Here is a 14,625-nt window from a genome sequence, read left to right as displayed (position 1 = left end):
CTAGCTCAGGAACCAATCCATGCAACAAACCTCGATGCCAACTCTGCCCACATATCTACACCAGCGACACCATCACAGGACCTAACCAGATCAGCCACACCATCACTGGTCATTCACCTGCACATCCACCAATGTAATATACGCCATCATATGCCAGCAATGCCCCTCTGCTATGTACATCGGCCAAACTGGACAGTCTCTACGGAAAAGGATAAATGGACACAAATCAGACATTAGGAATGGCAATATACAAAAACCTGTAGGAGAGCACTTCAACCTCCCTGGCCACACTATAGCAGACCTTAAGGTGGCCATCCTGCAGCAAAAAAACTTCAGGACCAGACTTCAAAGAGAAACTGCTGAGCTTCAGTTCATCTGCAAATTTGACACCATCAGCTCAGGATTGAACAAAGACTGTGAATGGCTTGCCAATTACAGAACCAGTTTCTCCTCTCTTGGTTTTCACACCTCAACTGCTAGAACAGGGCCTCATCCTCCCTGATTGAACTGACCTCGTTATCTCTAGCTTGCTTGCTAGCACACATATATATACCTGCCCCTGGATATTTCCATTACATGCATCTGAGGAAGTGGGTATTCACCCACGAAAGCTCATGCTCCAAAACGTCTGTTAGTCTATAAGGTGCCACAGGATTCTTTGCTGCTTTTGATGAAGATGATACACTTTGTTCCCTGATTACACCTTCCCACCACTGAAGACGCTGTTCGTCCCCTCATTACCCATGTGTTCCGTCTCCCAGACCACCTCGCCTTAGTTTGGGGATCCCAGTTTGTATCTCGGTTTTGGCGGGAGGTGTTCTGCCTACTAGCAGTGTATCCCCAAGCTGATGGCCAATCAGAAAGATTGAACCGCCAGTAGAACAACATGTGCGATGCTTCATAAACTACCACCAAAATGACTGGGCCTCATTGATTCCTCATGTGGAATTTGCATACCACAATGCAAACCAAGTCTCTACCAAGATGAGTCTGTTTTTTTTCAATTATAGTTTCCACTCCTGTTTCCACCTTGCACTGCCCACAGCCCACTCAGTTCCTGCAGCCTCAGATCTGATTAATCAAATCCGAGGAACACAGGAAGAGTTGGAACAAACCCTAGAGATAGCCAAGGCAGCATACAAACATCATGCTGACCAGCCCTTCAGGTGCAGTAGGACAGAAGGTATGGCTATCAGCCAGACACCTCAAGATGGGCTAGGGTGATCTGTGAAAAATCGGGACAGGGGTTGGGGGGTAATAGGAGCCTATTTCAGAAAAAGCCCCAAATATCAGGACTGTCCCTGGAAAATCGGGACATCTGGTCACCCTAAGATGGGCAGACTTTGAACTAGGACACAGATGAAACATCTCCCCCCACAGAGGCCTTGGCCGCCTGTTTTCAGTCCTTGACTTTTCATGTCCCAAACAGCTGCAGTTCCACCTATCACCAGTAGGTGTCACCCGGCTAACCAGTTTGGGGCCTGCTCATAGCTCCCACCCATGTTAACTTGTCAGAGGAGAGTGATTGAAATTTCTTGCACAACTTCTCCTCCTGGGAGTTATTTTGGATGGCACAGGGTATGGGGTGGGACTTGACACCCCAGCACAGACTTTTATCTCTGATATTCTTCAGACTCCCTCTCTAGAATTCGGTGGCTTGGAGAGCATTCTTGGTATATAAACGCATAGCCAGTGAGCTACTGCCTGCAGTGAATTTCCTCTGACAGTGTCATGAGGAGGGTCTATTGGACGGGAGTAGTGTGTGTATCTGTGTGTGTGTTGGGGGGTGAACCACTTCTCTCAACCTCACCATTTCCTTCTTAACCTTTGCTTGTTGCTCGTTTTGGTGTTCTTTCCTCCTCTTTCTTGAACCCCATGTAGTATAGAATCATAGAAGTGTAGGACTGGAAGAGACCTTGATAGGTCATCTAATCCAGTCCACTTCACTGAAGTAGGACCAAATATTATCTAGACCATCCCTGACAGGTGTTTATTTAACCTGTTGTTAAAAACCTCTAATGACAGAGATTACACAACCTCTCAAGGTAATTTGTTCCAGTGCTTAACTACCCTTACAGTTGGGAAGTTTTTCCTAATGTCTAACCTAAATCTTGCTTGCTGCAATTTAAGTTCATTGTTTCTTGTCCTGTCTCCAGTGGAAAAGAATCGTTTATCACTCTGCTCTTTAGAACAACCTTTCACATACTTGAAGACTGTTATCATGGCCCCTGTATGTTCCTGGTCTCCCAGGAAGTAACACACAGAGAGAAATTTCAGGCTCAGCCAGGGGACTCAGGTGTGAAATAGATTTTAATTGAGTTTAGAGTTTTGTTTTGTCTCTTTTGCTCAGTTGAGGATGGATTGTCCTGAGGACAAAGCAGATGTGATGGATAGGAACAGGGGGTGCAGGAGAGACAGCAAGAATGAGATCCAGGGAAGCAGCCAAGGATGCGTGCGTGTGTGTGTGTGTGTGCGTGCGTGCGCTTTTCCACACCCACTCACCACAACACACTGATCCATAAAACTTCATGGAACAAATGACCCAGAGAGTCATAACATGCACACATAAACCAAGTGACACATAGCAGTGAAACTCAATGGTAAGTGCAGACAAATACAGCTCAATACAACACTCAAAGTCAACCACACAGATTCCAGCACACTTCAACACAGACACACCTGGGACAAAAGGACATTTGGAGATCAGCAGAGACACACACAACACACTGACACAAAGACACACCTACCCAGCAAACAGCCACTGGCAACACACAGAGTCAAACACAACTATACACACAGATTCACACTAACCAGCACAGTACACAAAGGGAAAGCACACAGCCTGATACCACACAAACTCAGACATACATCTGCTCACCACACACACAACAAAAAACACTAGCAAATATGCTCATGCAATCTAATACCCAAACAGAATGACTGGAACATATCCACACACCGAGAGAAAATACAAACGGTGCACCATCAGACACGCTCACAATGCCCCTCAGCAGGAGACAAAGGGAAGCCTCATTCTTATCTTTCCTTTGGGTAATTCCAGCTAGGGAGACCTGCACTCAGGGATTTGAGGAGAGAGGAGACCAGCTGGTGGAGAGGAAAAAAGCAAGAGAGGTGTGTGTGTGTAGGCGGGGGAGGGGGGAGGAATGGTGGAGGAAAGGTAGCTTCAGAGTCTGTGCATTGGGAATTGGCTGGGGAATTGCAGTGTGCCATGGGCAGTGTTCAAAGGACACTTGGGTTACGAAAGTTGTGTCCAGCGAAGCGAGCTTCATCCCCAAGCTCTTCCTCAATCCTGCCAGAGAAAGAAAGAGAGGTGGTGCAACTCAGAGCCTCAACGTGAGGGACTCTCCTAAGCATGGGGAGCAAGTGCTACACAGCAAGTCATACAGGAGCTTGGAATGGGGCAGAGCAGGAAAACAGGCCACTGTAAGTGTGGTGACTGCATTGACAGAGGCATCATGTCTTGGAGCAGGGAGAGACAAGTCAGCTCTTGGATGACCGCACCTAAGGTACTGCACTCAGGTCTGGGATCCTTCTTGGTACCAGGGAGACATGCCCATGCTGGCATCCTTAGTCCTGGAGACGCTCTCTCTCCCTGCACTGTCAGTTCCTCCGTCCCCAGTGGAGCCAGAGAGACATTCCCGCCTTTGCATTCTCAGCCCCAGGCCACTCACCTCATAAGCTGGTTGTACTTGGCCAGTCGCTCAGACCTGCAGGGGGCTCCTGTCTTTATCTGTAAAATATTCACCACAAAGCACAGTTTGAGACCCCCACACACACACCCCAGCCTTCCAGCATGGGACCCTGAGGGTGCTCTGAGAGGTAGGAGGAGGATTCATACTCTATGTTAATTCAGTGCCAGTCTTCACCTCCCCTCTTCCTCCCTGAAGCTCTCCATGGCCTGGATTTCAGCTTAGCTGACACATACCTGCCCAGTACACAGGCCCACAACCAGGTCAGCAATGAAGGTGTCTTCAGTCTCCCCAGATCGGTGACTCACCATCACTCCCCAGCCATTCTCCTGGGCCAACTTACAGCTGCAGAGAGAAATTAAATAAATGGATCATCCTTCTTGGGCCTCCACCTGCTGGGGATGGGACCCTGACACTCCCAATGCCCAGTGATAGTCCTGGGGGCTTTTCCCATGGTGATAGGGACCAAGGCTTTCAGAAGCAGTGTGCCGAGTCTTCATTTATTCACTGTAATTTGAGGTTTTGGGTGCCAGTAATACATTTTAACATTTTTAGAAGGTCTCTTTCTCTAAGTCTATAATATATAAGTAAACTATTGTTGTATGTAAAGTAAATAAGATTTTTAAAATGTTAAAGAAGCTTCATTTAAAATTAAATTAAAATGCAGAGTCCCCTGGACCAGTTGCCAGGACCCGGGCAGTGTGAGTGCCAATGAAAATCAGCTCGTGTGCCGCCTTCGGCACGTGTGCCATAGGTTGCCTACCCCTGGTCTACCTACACAAAAACTGCCCCGATTTTACTAATCAGTGTAAAAGGTGCTGTAGTTAGATTGGTGCTGGGAGTAGGTGGCTGGTTGGACTCACGCTTGAATGGCTTCAGTAACTGATCCAATCTGGTTGACTTTGAGCAGGAGGCAGTTGCAGGCTTTTTCCTCTACAGCTCGCTCAATGCGCTTGGGGTTGGTCACTGTCAGGTCATCCCCCACAATCTGAATCCCCACATTGGCTGTGAACTTGGACCAGGCCTCCCAGTCATCCTGATCAAAAGGATCCTCAATGGAGACCACTGCAGAGACAGGAGAAGATGGGTGAGTTAAAGCTGCCCCACTTCCCAATCCACAAGCGTGGTGGGGCCACACCTCAGGACATAAGCACTAAGATTCACAAAGCACAGCAGCTCACCTGGGTAATCGCGAACAAAGCTTTGGTAGAGGTCTCCCAGCTCATCGGCAGAGATGTAGCGGCTGGGGTCATCAGGAGATTTGAAGTCCAAATCGTATTTGCCATCGCGGTAGAACTCAGATGCTGCCACATCCATGCCAATGACAATCTTCTCAGTGTAGCCGGCTTTGTCGATGGCTTCCTTGAGGAGTTCCAGAGCTGGGATGGGGAGAGAGACAGAATGAGATTCAGCCATCTGTTTTGTAAAAACTCCTTCCAAACCCCAGATATTCAACTGCCTGAGGGGCAGGACAACTGAAGGCAGTCTGGAAGGAATGGTCTCTCTCTCGTAAGACCCTGCCTGGGGAGATGGGGACAGCAGACTATCCAGGAGTTTGCAGTGGGACAGAGCATGGGGCTGAATATCCCAAGGTCTCATGTTCCAGAGCAGAAAGGAGATAGTCCCTCTCTGTGTGGCTCTGGGGAGACCCCACCTGGCATGCTGAGCCCAGCTATGGGCCTCTCAATCCGAGGAAGAGAGTGACAAGCTGTGGGAGCTGGAGGGGTGAAGTTCTGGGGACTGATTCAAAGAGCAAAGCCCAGCTGAGCAATGCCACAACCGAGAAGGAAGGACATGAGAATTGTCTGCTAGCGTGTGAGGGGTGTAAGCCCCAGAAAGAAGGTGTTGTTTAGGGGGACTGAGAATGGAGAGAGATTAAACCAAGGGAAAGGATCTTAGGAGCTATCTTCTGAGGCTGAGAGATCTGTGAGCCTGGGGAGTGCTGCACCCAGGGACAGGCTGGGGGCCCAGCACCTGAGGAACTAGGAATCAGGTGTCCTGGGGAATTGATGGAGTGGGGGATTGCGAGCCTGCCTTGAACCTCAGCACGGAGGCTTTGCTCCCTTGATATCTCTCACCTTCGCTGTTCTCCAGGATGTTGGGGGCAAAGCCACCCTCATCACCCACATTGGTGGCATCCTTCCCATACTTTTCTTTGATGACACTCTTGAGGTTGTGGTAGACCTCGGCTCCAATGCGCATGGCATCCCGGAAGCTTTCAGCCCCCACAGGCAGGATCATGAACTCCTGCATGGCCAGCTTGTTCCCTGCGTGGGAGCCTCCGTTGATCACATTGAAGGCCTGGAAAAGTCCAGAAAGAAGCAGAGGGTGAAAATGTCAATATCCCAGCCCAGTACTGGAGAGGGCCTCTGCTGAGTGAGTGCTTGAAGTCCCCATGTTTCCATGTTCCTGGTCTCCCCTCCCTGCCTCCCCAGTTCTCTAAGTCTGTTTGCAAGTGGACTTTGAAGCCAAGGATAGAAGGTTCTTACGGGCACTGGCAGGATGAGGTCGGAGTTCCCAGCCAGGTCAGCGATGTGTCGATACAGGGGCACATCCTTCTCCGCAGCACCTGCCTTGCACACAGCCAGAGAGACCCCTAGGATTGCATTGGCTCCAAATTTAGCTGTGGACATTCCAAAATCAGGGAGGAATGAATTCTCCAAACATCCTCAGGCCTGCCATGCAGCCCCCTGCTATTCCAGCCCTGGGCTCCCCACACAGCTCTGCCAATGCTCCTCTGTCCTGCAACCCCTGCTATTCCAGTGCTGGGCTCCCCACACAGCCCTGCCCATGCCCCTCAGTCCTGCCCTGCAGCCTCCTGCTATTCCAGCCCTGGACTCCCGTCACAGCTCTGCCAATGCCCCTCAGTCCTGCCCTGCAGCCCCCTGCTATTCCAGTGTTTGGCTCCCCACACAGCTCTGCCAATACCCTTGAGTCCTGCTCTGCAGCCCCCTGCCATTCCAGCCCTGGGCTCCCCTCACATTTCTGCCAATGCCCCTCAGTCCTGTCCTGCAGTATCACCCAACACACCTCTACATTTCTATTTCCCATGCCAAAGGAGATTGGAATTACATTTATTTTCTGTCCCGTCCATCTCTAGCATGAGGTTATCTATCTTCTCTTGATCCACAACAGAGAGGCCCTGCAAGAAGACACATCTGCTAAGAAGGGAAGGTGTGGAAAGCTAAGGGAGGGCTGTGTGTGTAACTATATAGCACTTCTGTAGCACATGGATCCAGTATACATCATACCTCTGCTCTGGTTGTGAGGAACTGGCTCTGTGGCTGGGCCATGTAGGTTTGCCACCTCTAAGTTACAAAAAAATAGGACATTCGGGGAGATCCTGAGCCCATAAAACTGGCCAGCTGGCAGTGTGTATTGAGCCTCCTTATAGATTTCCCAGGCCAGCTACCTCAGAAAAGGGATGATCCTGAGTAAACCTGGACAGTGGCTGCCCTATGGCCATAAAGCACTGCCCCTGCCTGATGAGGCCACAGAACATGTCATGGGAAATTCAAGATTCTGCACAAACAACATCCAAAGGCACAGCATTGTGAATGCCAGGCTGGCTGGGGAAGGGATGATGAGACAAATAAGAATAGGAATGGAGGATCTGGATGAGGAATGAGCAGTGCTCCAAGAAGTGTATGTGTGAAAGAGGGAGAGAGCCTTACAATGAGGGGCAGCTAGAGAAGTGCCAGATCATATTGTAACTGGAGTATGGGGGAGGGCCATATGGAATAAAGCCCCAACCACCCAGTGGAGCAGAGACCTGTCAATTGCGCGCGCGCACGCACGCACGCACGCACACACACACACACACACACACACACGGGCCTGGAATCATAGGGAACAGCAATGTGCCAACCCAGCTGGTGAAATGAAGAGAGAAGACAGAGGCAGGAAGAGATTAGAAAGCAAGAGACCAAAGTAAACCTCCCAGAAAGGAGATTAAAGGAAAATCCTTACAGAGCCCAGGAGAGCTGGGGCAATAGTGCTGTTGATATGATCCACGGCCTGCAGGACCCCTAGAGAAGGGAAGAGACAGAGACAGAGACAGCAAGTGAGACAAAGAAAGAGACAGACAGAGAGAGATTCAAAGCCTAATTCTCCACTCAGTCACACCAGCTTTATATTTGTGTGACTCCACTGAGGTCAGTGGAATTATACCAGCACAAAACCGGGAGTGCTGAGTGCAAAATCGGGCCCTCAGAGGGATGGACACACATGCGCACACACAGTACTGGGGCTACGAAGTTGCCTGAGACCGTTCAGTGAGGGTGAGCAGGAGCTGAAATGTCCCCACCTTTTCCGAGGAATCTGAACTTGTCATTGTCTCGCAGCTCCAGAGCTTCGTAGATGCCAGTGGAAGCACCGCTAGGAACTGCAGCACGGAACATGCCTGAGAAAAGGCAAAACATAGGTGTGAAAAGAGAGCAAAGAAGGAAGAAAAAGGGAAGCTTCTAAGCCCCTAGGCACCTCTTGTTTGCCTGTCCTCCTGAATGTAACTTACAGCCCATGATCTGTTTGGATAGTGGCATTACCCCACAATCTAGGTGGGGAAACTGTGTCACAAGGAGGAAAAAGGACTCACCCAAGGTCACACAGTGAGACAGTTGCAAAGCCATGTAGACAACCCAGGTGTCCTGACTCCCAGTTCCTCCCTGTGGTGCACACACTATATCCTACTCCATCTCAGAACTAGAGCTAGAACCCAGGGGGCCTGCTCCTCAGTCTCATACTCAAACAGCTTAGTCTCCACCCCTTCTAGGAGAGTCTAAGCTTGAAGGGTGGCTGACTGGTAATTTCTCCTTTTTTGATATTTCATTGAATAAAGAAGTGACTGAAACATTCAGCTCTAGAAGCAGACAGAAACCTGACACAAACACAGATACACATGGATACGTGCACAGATATGAACACACAGGAGTATTTGCACAGGTATGCACATAAATCTACATTATAAATCTATAAACATGCAAGGCCCATGATCATGCACGTGCCTGAAGATACAGCTAGACTCTATAAATACCTACTAGACAGAGAAACCCAATTCTGTGACATTGTACAGACATGGAGGCACACATGTGTGCACTAACATACTCAGGGACAGATAGCTGTTACTGTATACACAGATGCACAACCCAGCACGTATACACAGAAATCAGCGGTTTCATTTCAGTTTCCAGCGAGTATCTTACTCTGGTGCTCATGTACTAGCACAACACTGTTTGGACTGTAAACCTCCTGGAGGCTAATGAATATTCATGCTACAGAGCATGCACACATTCACTAGAGAAATCACACCTAGAGATCCAGCCACAAACGCTGATCACACCTAGAGATCCAGCCACAAACGCTGATCCTTCGGCTCCAAAACCACAGGCCTCTCTTGCCCCAGCTAACAGAAGCTCTCTCAGAGGACATGAATTGTATAGGAGATGCCTTCTCCTCTCTGGGAGCTCAGTGACAGACACACATGCACACTCACTACACACTTATCAGCACAAACTCATCCACACATTCACTCATTTGATAAGGTTACAACTTTGGGACCCAACTTCTCTTAGTTGTAAATTCACCAGCAGGAATTAAGTGGTCAAGGTCCTAGGTGTTGCAAGGAGAAGGTGCTTGGCTGCTGAAGAAACAAAGCTTATCCAGATTGTGGGTGCTATTTCCTATTTGGCTGCCACAGGACTGAACTAATTCCACTGCCTCCCAGTGCTGGACAGTCCAGACATGCGCAGTCTCTTCCCACCTTGTCTCACATACCTTTTTCTGTGTACAAATCCACCTCAATGGTGGGATTCCCACGGGAATCCAGGATCTCCCGGGCATGGATCTTTTCAATGGACATAGTGATCCCGATCTTTCCTGCAGAAGAGTTGGAGATGGGCAGCGGAGGGAGGAGAAGCAAGGAAAAAGGCTCAGTTCTGGGTTTCTCCATCGCAGAGGCCTCACATCCTATCTGGGATATGGGGTTCAGCTCTGGGCCCTTCATTCCCAGAAAGACAGTGACAGGCAGGAGGGATCTCAGGCTATGTCTGAGTACCCTTGGAGCTGGGGGTGCGATTCCCAGTTCATAAAGACATGCTCAAGCTGATGCACTAAAAATAGTGGTGTAGCAAGGGCAGTGGTGAGCAGCAGCACAGGCTAGCCAACCTAAGTACATACCCTCAGGGTCTGGGCACATTTGTACTTGGCCTGGCTAGTCCGGGCCATCACTCGCAACTGCTCATGCTACCATGGCCACACTGCTATTTTTAGCACACTAGCTCGAGCAGAGCTGGCACATGTGTGTCTACTTGAGCTGGGAATCTGTCCCAAGTGTAGATGCAACATTGGAGACAAGCCAGAGAAACGCTTCTGGGGCTGCAGGGGTTGGGTTCTGGGCACAGGTAGGCTAAACCCACCTGGCTCCGGGAAGCCATGGCTAAGGGAAGGACATACGAACTGCTGGCAAATGCCTGAAGGCATGATTCCTCAGGGGAGGGGGTTGTTTAGTTCAACACTGTCCAACCTTTTCAGCCTGAAGTCTGAACACATTACTGCAAAACGTTCAGGCGGCCACAGCCAATCTCTGCCATGTTCTGCTCCTTTCATGCTCAGGCAGCACAAGGGAACTGCCCTACCCCAGTGGATGCAGCGTTGGCATAGCTGGTGCCTATATCTCCCTCCACAGAGGCCCTGGCACTGGGGGGGAGGCACAACAGGATTCAGGGGAGGGGCATGGCTGGATCATGTGGAGCTATCTCCAGCTGGTATATGGTCTCTTGGGAACTGGCTAGCCCCCGGCTGCTCTAACCAAGACTGGGACAGAGAATCAAGTCCCTGTAGTTGGTCAGTAGTTCTCAGCTTCTCCTTTTCCCCACTCCTGGGCTGCCTAGGCTGGCTATCGGGGGGGGGGGGGGGGGAGCCACCCATCACTATCCTGCTGTCCCAGGGTTACCCATAGCCTGGCAGGGAAAACAGGCAATGGAGCAACCAGAGCTCCTCTCTTCCATCCACTGCAATGCATTAGGCAAGCAGCCAGGGAAAGCCTAACGGCTGCTGTGTGCTCCCAGCTCAGAGTAGAGCTGCTAATGGGGCTGCAGGGGAAGCAGCGGGAGGCAGCTCTCTCTTCCTTCTGGATCCTGGTTTCTAGTGGTGGGGCTGAGCCAAACACTGCAATTTTAAATCACAGGGCACAGCTTAGGGAGCACCTTTGCCATTAAAATTCCTATACACTGTTCTATCCTATGGTCACCCTTGAGGGTCACGTTTCAAAGCCTTAAGGTCCACAGGTTGCACACCTTTGCTCTGGGAGGAAAGGATGAGACTGATACAAGGCAAAGGAACACAGGAATCAGGGCCCTAGCACGGAGGGGTCTGTGAGCCCAGGGGACCATCTCCCCGCGGGAAAGGCCTGGAGCCCCAGCATTAGGGAAAGTGGGCATTAAGGAGCCCCAGGAATGGACTAAGAGGAACGCTCTTGTCTTGTAGCCCGGGGGGAGGAAAGAGGGGTATGGGGCTGGTCCCAGCTTTTAAATCTTTAGTTCTATATGTTAGTCATGCTAATGAGTGTGGTGGGAGGGGGAGGATGGAGGTCTCTTGTATTGCGAGGGTTGGGAGGTGAGGAGGTTTGAAGATTCAGTCATAGCTAACCAGATTTGGGAGCAAAGCAGCTTTGAAGGCTTTGGGTGTCCAGAGAAGCCCTTCCCCCATCCCAGCTCCCCTTCCCAACAATCTGAGGCCCATGTGTCTTCTCACCCAGCTGCCACCCACCTATTGGCTGCCAGACAAGGTGCCTAGCAATAACTCTAGAGGTGGGCAAACGTTTTGGCCTGAGGGCCACACCTGGGGGTAGAAATTGTATGGCGGGCCATGAATGCTCACAAAAATGGGAGTTGGGGTGCAGGCTCTGGAGTGGGGCCAGAAATGAGGAGTTCAGCATGTGGGAGGGGGCCCTGGGCTGGGGCAGGGGTGCGGGTGGGAGAGTAAGGGCTGCAGCTGGCAGTGCGGGCTCTGGGGTGCAGGAGGGTGGGACCGAGGGGTTCAGAGGGCAGGAGGGGGATCAGGGCTGGAGCAGGGGGTTGGGGTGCTGGAAGGGGTCAGGGATTCAGGCTCCAGGCGGCACTTACCCCAAGCAGCTCCTGGAAGCAGCGGCATGTCCCCTCTCCAGCTCCTATGTGGAGGCGCAGCCAAGCAGCTCTGCGCGCTGCCCCGTCTGTAGACGCCACCCCTGCATCTCCCATTGGTTGTGGCTGCCGGCCAATGGGAGCTGCGGGCATGACTCTTGGGGCAGAGGCAGCGTACGAAGCCCCCTTGCTGCCCCTACGTGTAGGAGACAGAGCGGGGACATGCTGGTGCTTCCGGGAGCCACTTGACGCCACAGCATGCGCGGAGCAGGGCAAGCCCCCAACCCTGCTCCCCAGCAGGAGCTTGAGGGCCGGATTAAAATGTCTGAAGGGCCGGATGTGGTCCCTGGGCTGTAGTTTGCCCACCTCTGTTCTAGGGAGTGGTACCCTAGGGCAGGGGATGGCAGAATTCAACGCACCATCTCCTCCCCCACCCCTCTGCAAGCATTGCCCCTTGAATCCCCCCAGTTCCTATTGCTTCCCTTCTCTGCCTCTCCTTACTGCTTCCTCCCTGTTTCCTTCATCACCCTTCCCCTCCTCTCTTGCTCACACAGGTTAAGTCCCCCTTCCCCACCCCCAGGGGTAATCAGCTCTGAGTGGGGATATTAAACCGAATCCGAAGCTGAGACCATGGAAAACTCAATTCTCAGTAGGTGAGCCCTGCAAAGCCTTTGCACAGCGGACAAATGACCGGTACAAGGCCCAGTGGCATGGGGGTGGGCAGAGATTTAAACCTCATCAGGGACTGTGTGCAGTGCGTGTGGTGGAGGGAGCAGCGGGGCATGCAGGAGCAGCCCAAACTGGGGGCAGGAGCTGGTCTCAAGCCCATTCTCCTGGTGTCTGGAAATCACAATGTTGTGACAGAAAACGTCTTCAATGCTGGGAAATCTCAGCCAGTGAAACAGAGTCTCCAGAGCCCACACAGGGCTGTTCTTCCCCTTGCAACTCCTTTCACAGCCACCATCTGGGCTGGCATCCCCATCAGCTGCCCTGGCAGCTGCTCTGCAAGCCGAATTTCTCATGCAGTCTGTCAGACCCCACAGGTGCTTCCCCCACTGCAGTGCCCTGCGGGTGTGCGTCTCCCTCATGGCAGTGCCCTGGCAGTACCCTAGCAGGCAGCACAAAGGAGGGAGAGGGCAAGGAAGGGCAGACCCCACACGTGTGAGTTTCCTGATGAGGACACATGAACTGGACTAAACATTTCCCAATCCCTCAGCAGCAACATTGCCAGCTTCATTTCAGACTGTACATTTTCCTCTTCTACCCAATCCTGCCAAAGGCCACAGAGCAGCTGGCTCAAGGACAGCAAAGGAACCAGACCTCAGCCATGCTGCTTGGCCCCATCACTCTCTCTGTTCCTCTATCCTCTTCCCTCTGTACCTTTCCTTCCTTGCTTCTTCTGTCTCTCACTGTGCAGTTCTCCACCTCCAAGGCTCCAGATGGAGGAAGAGCCGCACTGGAACTCACAGGCTGCAGCAGTGCTGTCCTGAAAGGAGGTTGGAGACGGATAAGCTGGGATAAGGGATTGGAACAGAGCCACAGCCTGGACCTCATAAGCAGCTCAAGAAGAAGAGGGCAGATGTCAGGCTGAAGGGTGCACAGGCCCTTGGGAGAGGAAGGCTGGATAGCTTCTGCAAGGAGCCATCACACAGACCTGGGAGAGGGACTGGTGGCTGGTGGAATGGGTAATGTTGGCAGGATGCTTGCATTGCTGTAGTTCCCCCAGGTTGGCACTGCTCCAAGGAAGTTCACACTGCCAGGGCATGGTGTTGTAGAAGCTAACACTGCTGCATCCCTCCATCCCCCGCTTGCGAAGCCAGGCAGTGGCAGGGACTGCCCAATCCTCCTCCCCAGTCCTCAAGCCTGCTGCAGTCCTCCACAATAAAGCACTGGTAGAGCACTGCTGTAAGGCAGCTGGCACTGCTGCAATTCCCCCAGGCACAGCACTGCTCCCAGGATGCTCACACTGCTGCAGTGCTGGGGCTGCTGCAGTTAGTGCTTGCTTGGCTGCCATCTCTTCCCATCACTGCCCCCCAGCGGGGTGTGGGGCTGTGAACTATGTGATGTCGCACAAGGCAATTCCCCTTCCTCCCCCTGGGAGGCAGCTCTGTGATGCTGCCAACGCCCTGCTAGACTAGGAAATTAGTCTGATCCCAAGGTTCAGCAAAGCTGGTCCCTCCTGGTTTCCTCTCCCATGAATGATGCTCACCAGCACCTCAGATTAGTCCCCCTCCTAGCATCAAGCTTTTTCAGAGACATCAGGAATCAGTTGCCCCCAAGTAAGCTTCTAAGCGACAGCTTCTCCCTTGGGTGCCCTTGGGAACACAGCCTACCTCTGGTGGTTGAGCCCTCCCCAAATAAACACCCCATAGAGAGGCACAGCTGTGTTGTCCTGCAGCTCTGTGATGTAGCACAGATAAGGGCACAACAGGGGGGATTGCATGACATTAAAATAAGAAGGAATGGAGAGAAGCAGAGAAGGGAGAATGCAGGGGGAGGGGAGAGCAGGAGGAGGAAGTGAGGGGAGTTTAGCTAGTTTATTTGCCTCTCCGCCTGGTCCCTTTCTCCAAGGACCCAAATGCGGGGGGTGCTGGGGGCCCCCCAGGATGGGGAGTGTAGAGATGCACAAGGGGGATCTTGGATGTGAGGGAGACACTTACCTTCCTAAGGCAGGTGTGAGCAAGAGACTGAGAAAGTGCTGCTGGAAGGAGGAGGAGGAGGATGGAGCTGAGGAAGGATGTAGGAGCAGGACCTCAAGGGGAGATGATGTGTCCTCTAAGCCAACCGCGGCAACAGCA

At 51.8% G+C, this 14,625-nt stretch overlaps 1 protein-coding gene across 1 annotated transcript; it reads right to left on the bottom strand.

Moving 5' to 3' along the window:
• Positions 1-2,292: 2,292 nt before the first annotated feature.
• On the bottom strand, positions 2,293-14,594 carry ENO2 (enolase 2). The gene is made up of 13 exons (XM_030535973.1): positions 14,488-14,594; positions 13,208-13,313; positions 9,483-9,584; positions 8,017-8,112; positions 7,680-7,738; positions 6,783-6,852; positions 6,200-6,333; positions 5,789-6,011; positions 4,892-5,089; positions 4,574-4,775; positions 3,947-4,055; positions 3,693-3,751; positions 2,293-3,310 (listed from the first exon to the last, which is right to left on the bottom strand). The coding sequence occupies exons 3-13, from the start codon at positions 9,565-9,567 to the stop codon at positions 3,241-3,243; spliced, it is 1,305 nt and encodes a 434-aa protein (XP_030391833.1). The 5' UTR covers positions 9,568-9,584; positions 13,208-13,313; positions 14,488-14,594; the 3' UTR covers positions 2,293-3,240.
• Between the last annotated feature and the right edge of the window lie 31 nt (positions 14,595-14,625).

Source organism: Gopherus evgoodei, chromosome 1 (assembly GCF_007399415.2).
Source record: "Gopherus evgoodei ecotype Sinaloan lineage chromosome 1, rGopEvg1_v1.p, whole genome shotgun sequence".
In the NCBI taxonomy this organism is placed as follows: domain Eukaryota; kingdom Metazoa; phylum Chordata; order Testudines; family Testudinidae; genus Gopherus; species Gopherus evgoodei.
Note: the sequence above shows the minus strand (reverse complement) of the source record. Positions and strands in the feature narration are given on the sequence as shown.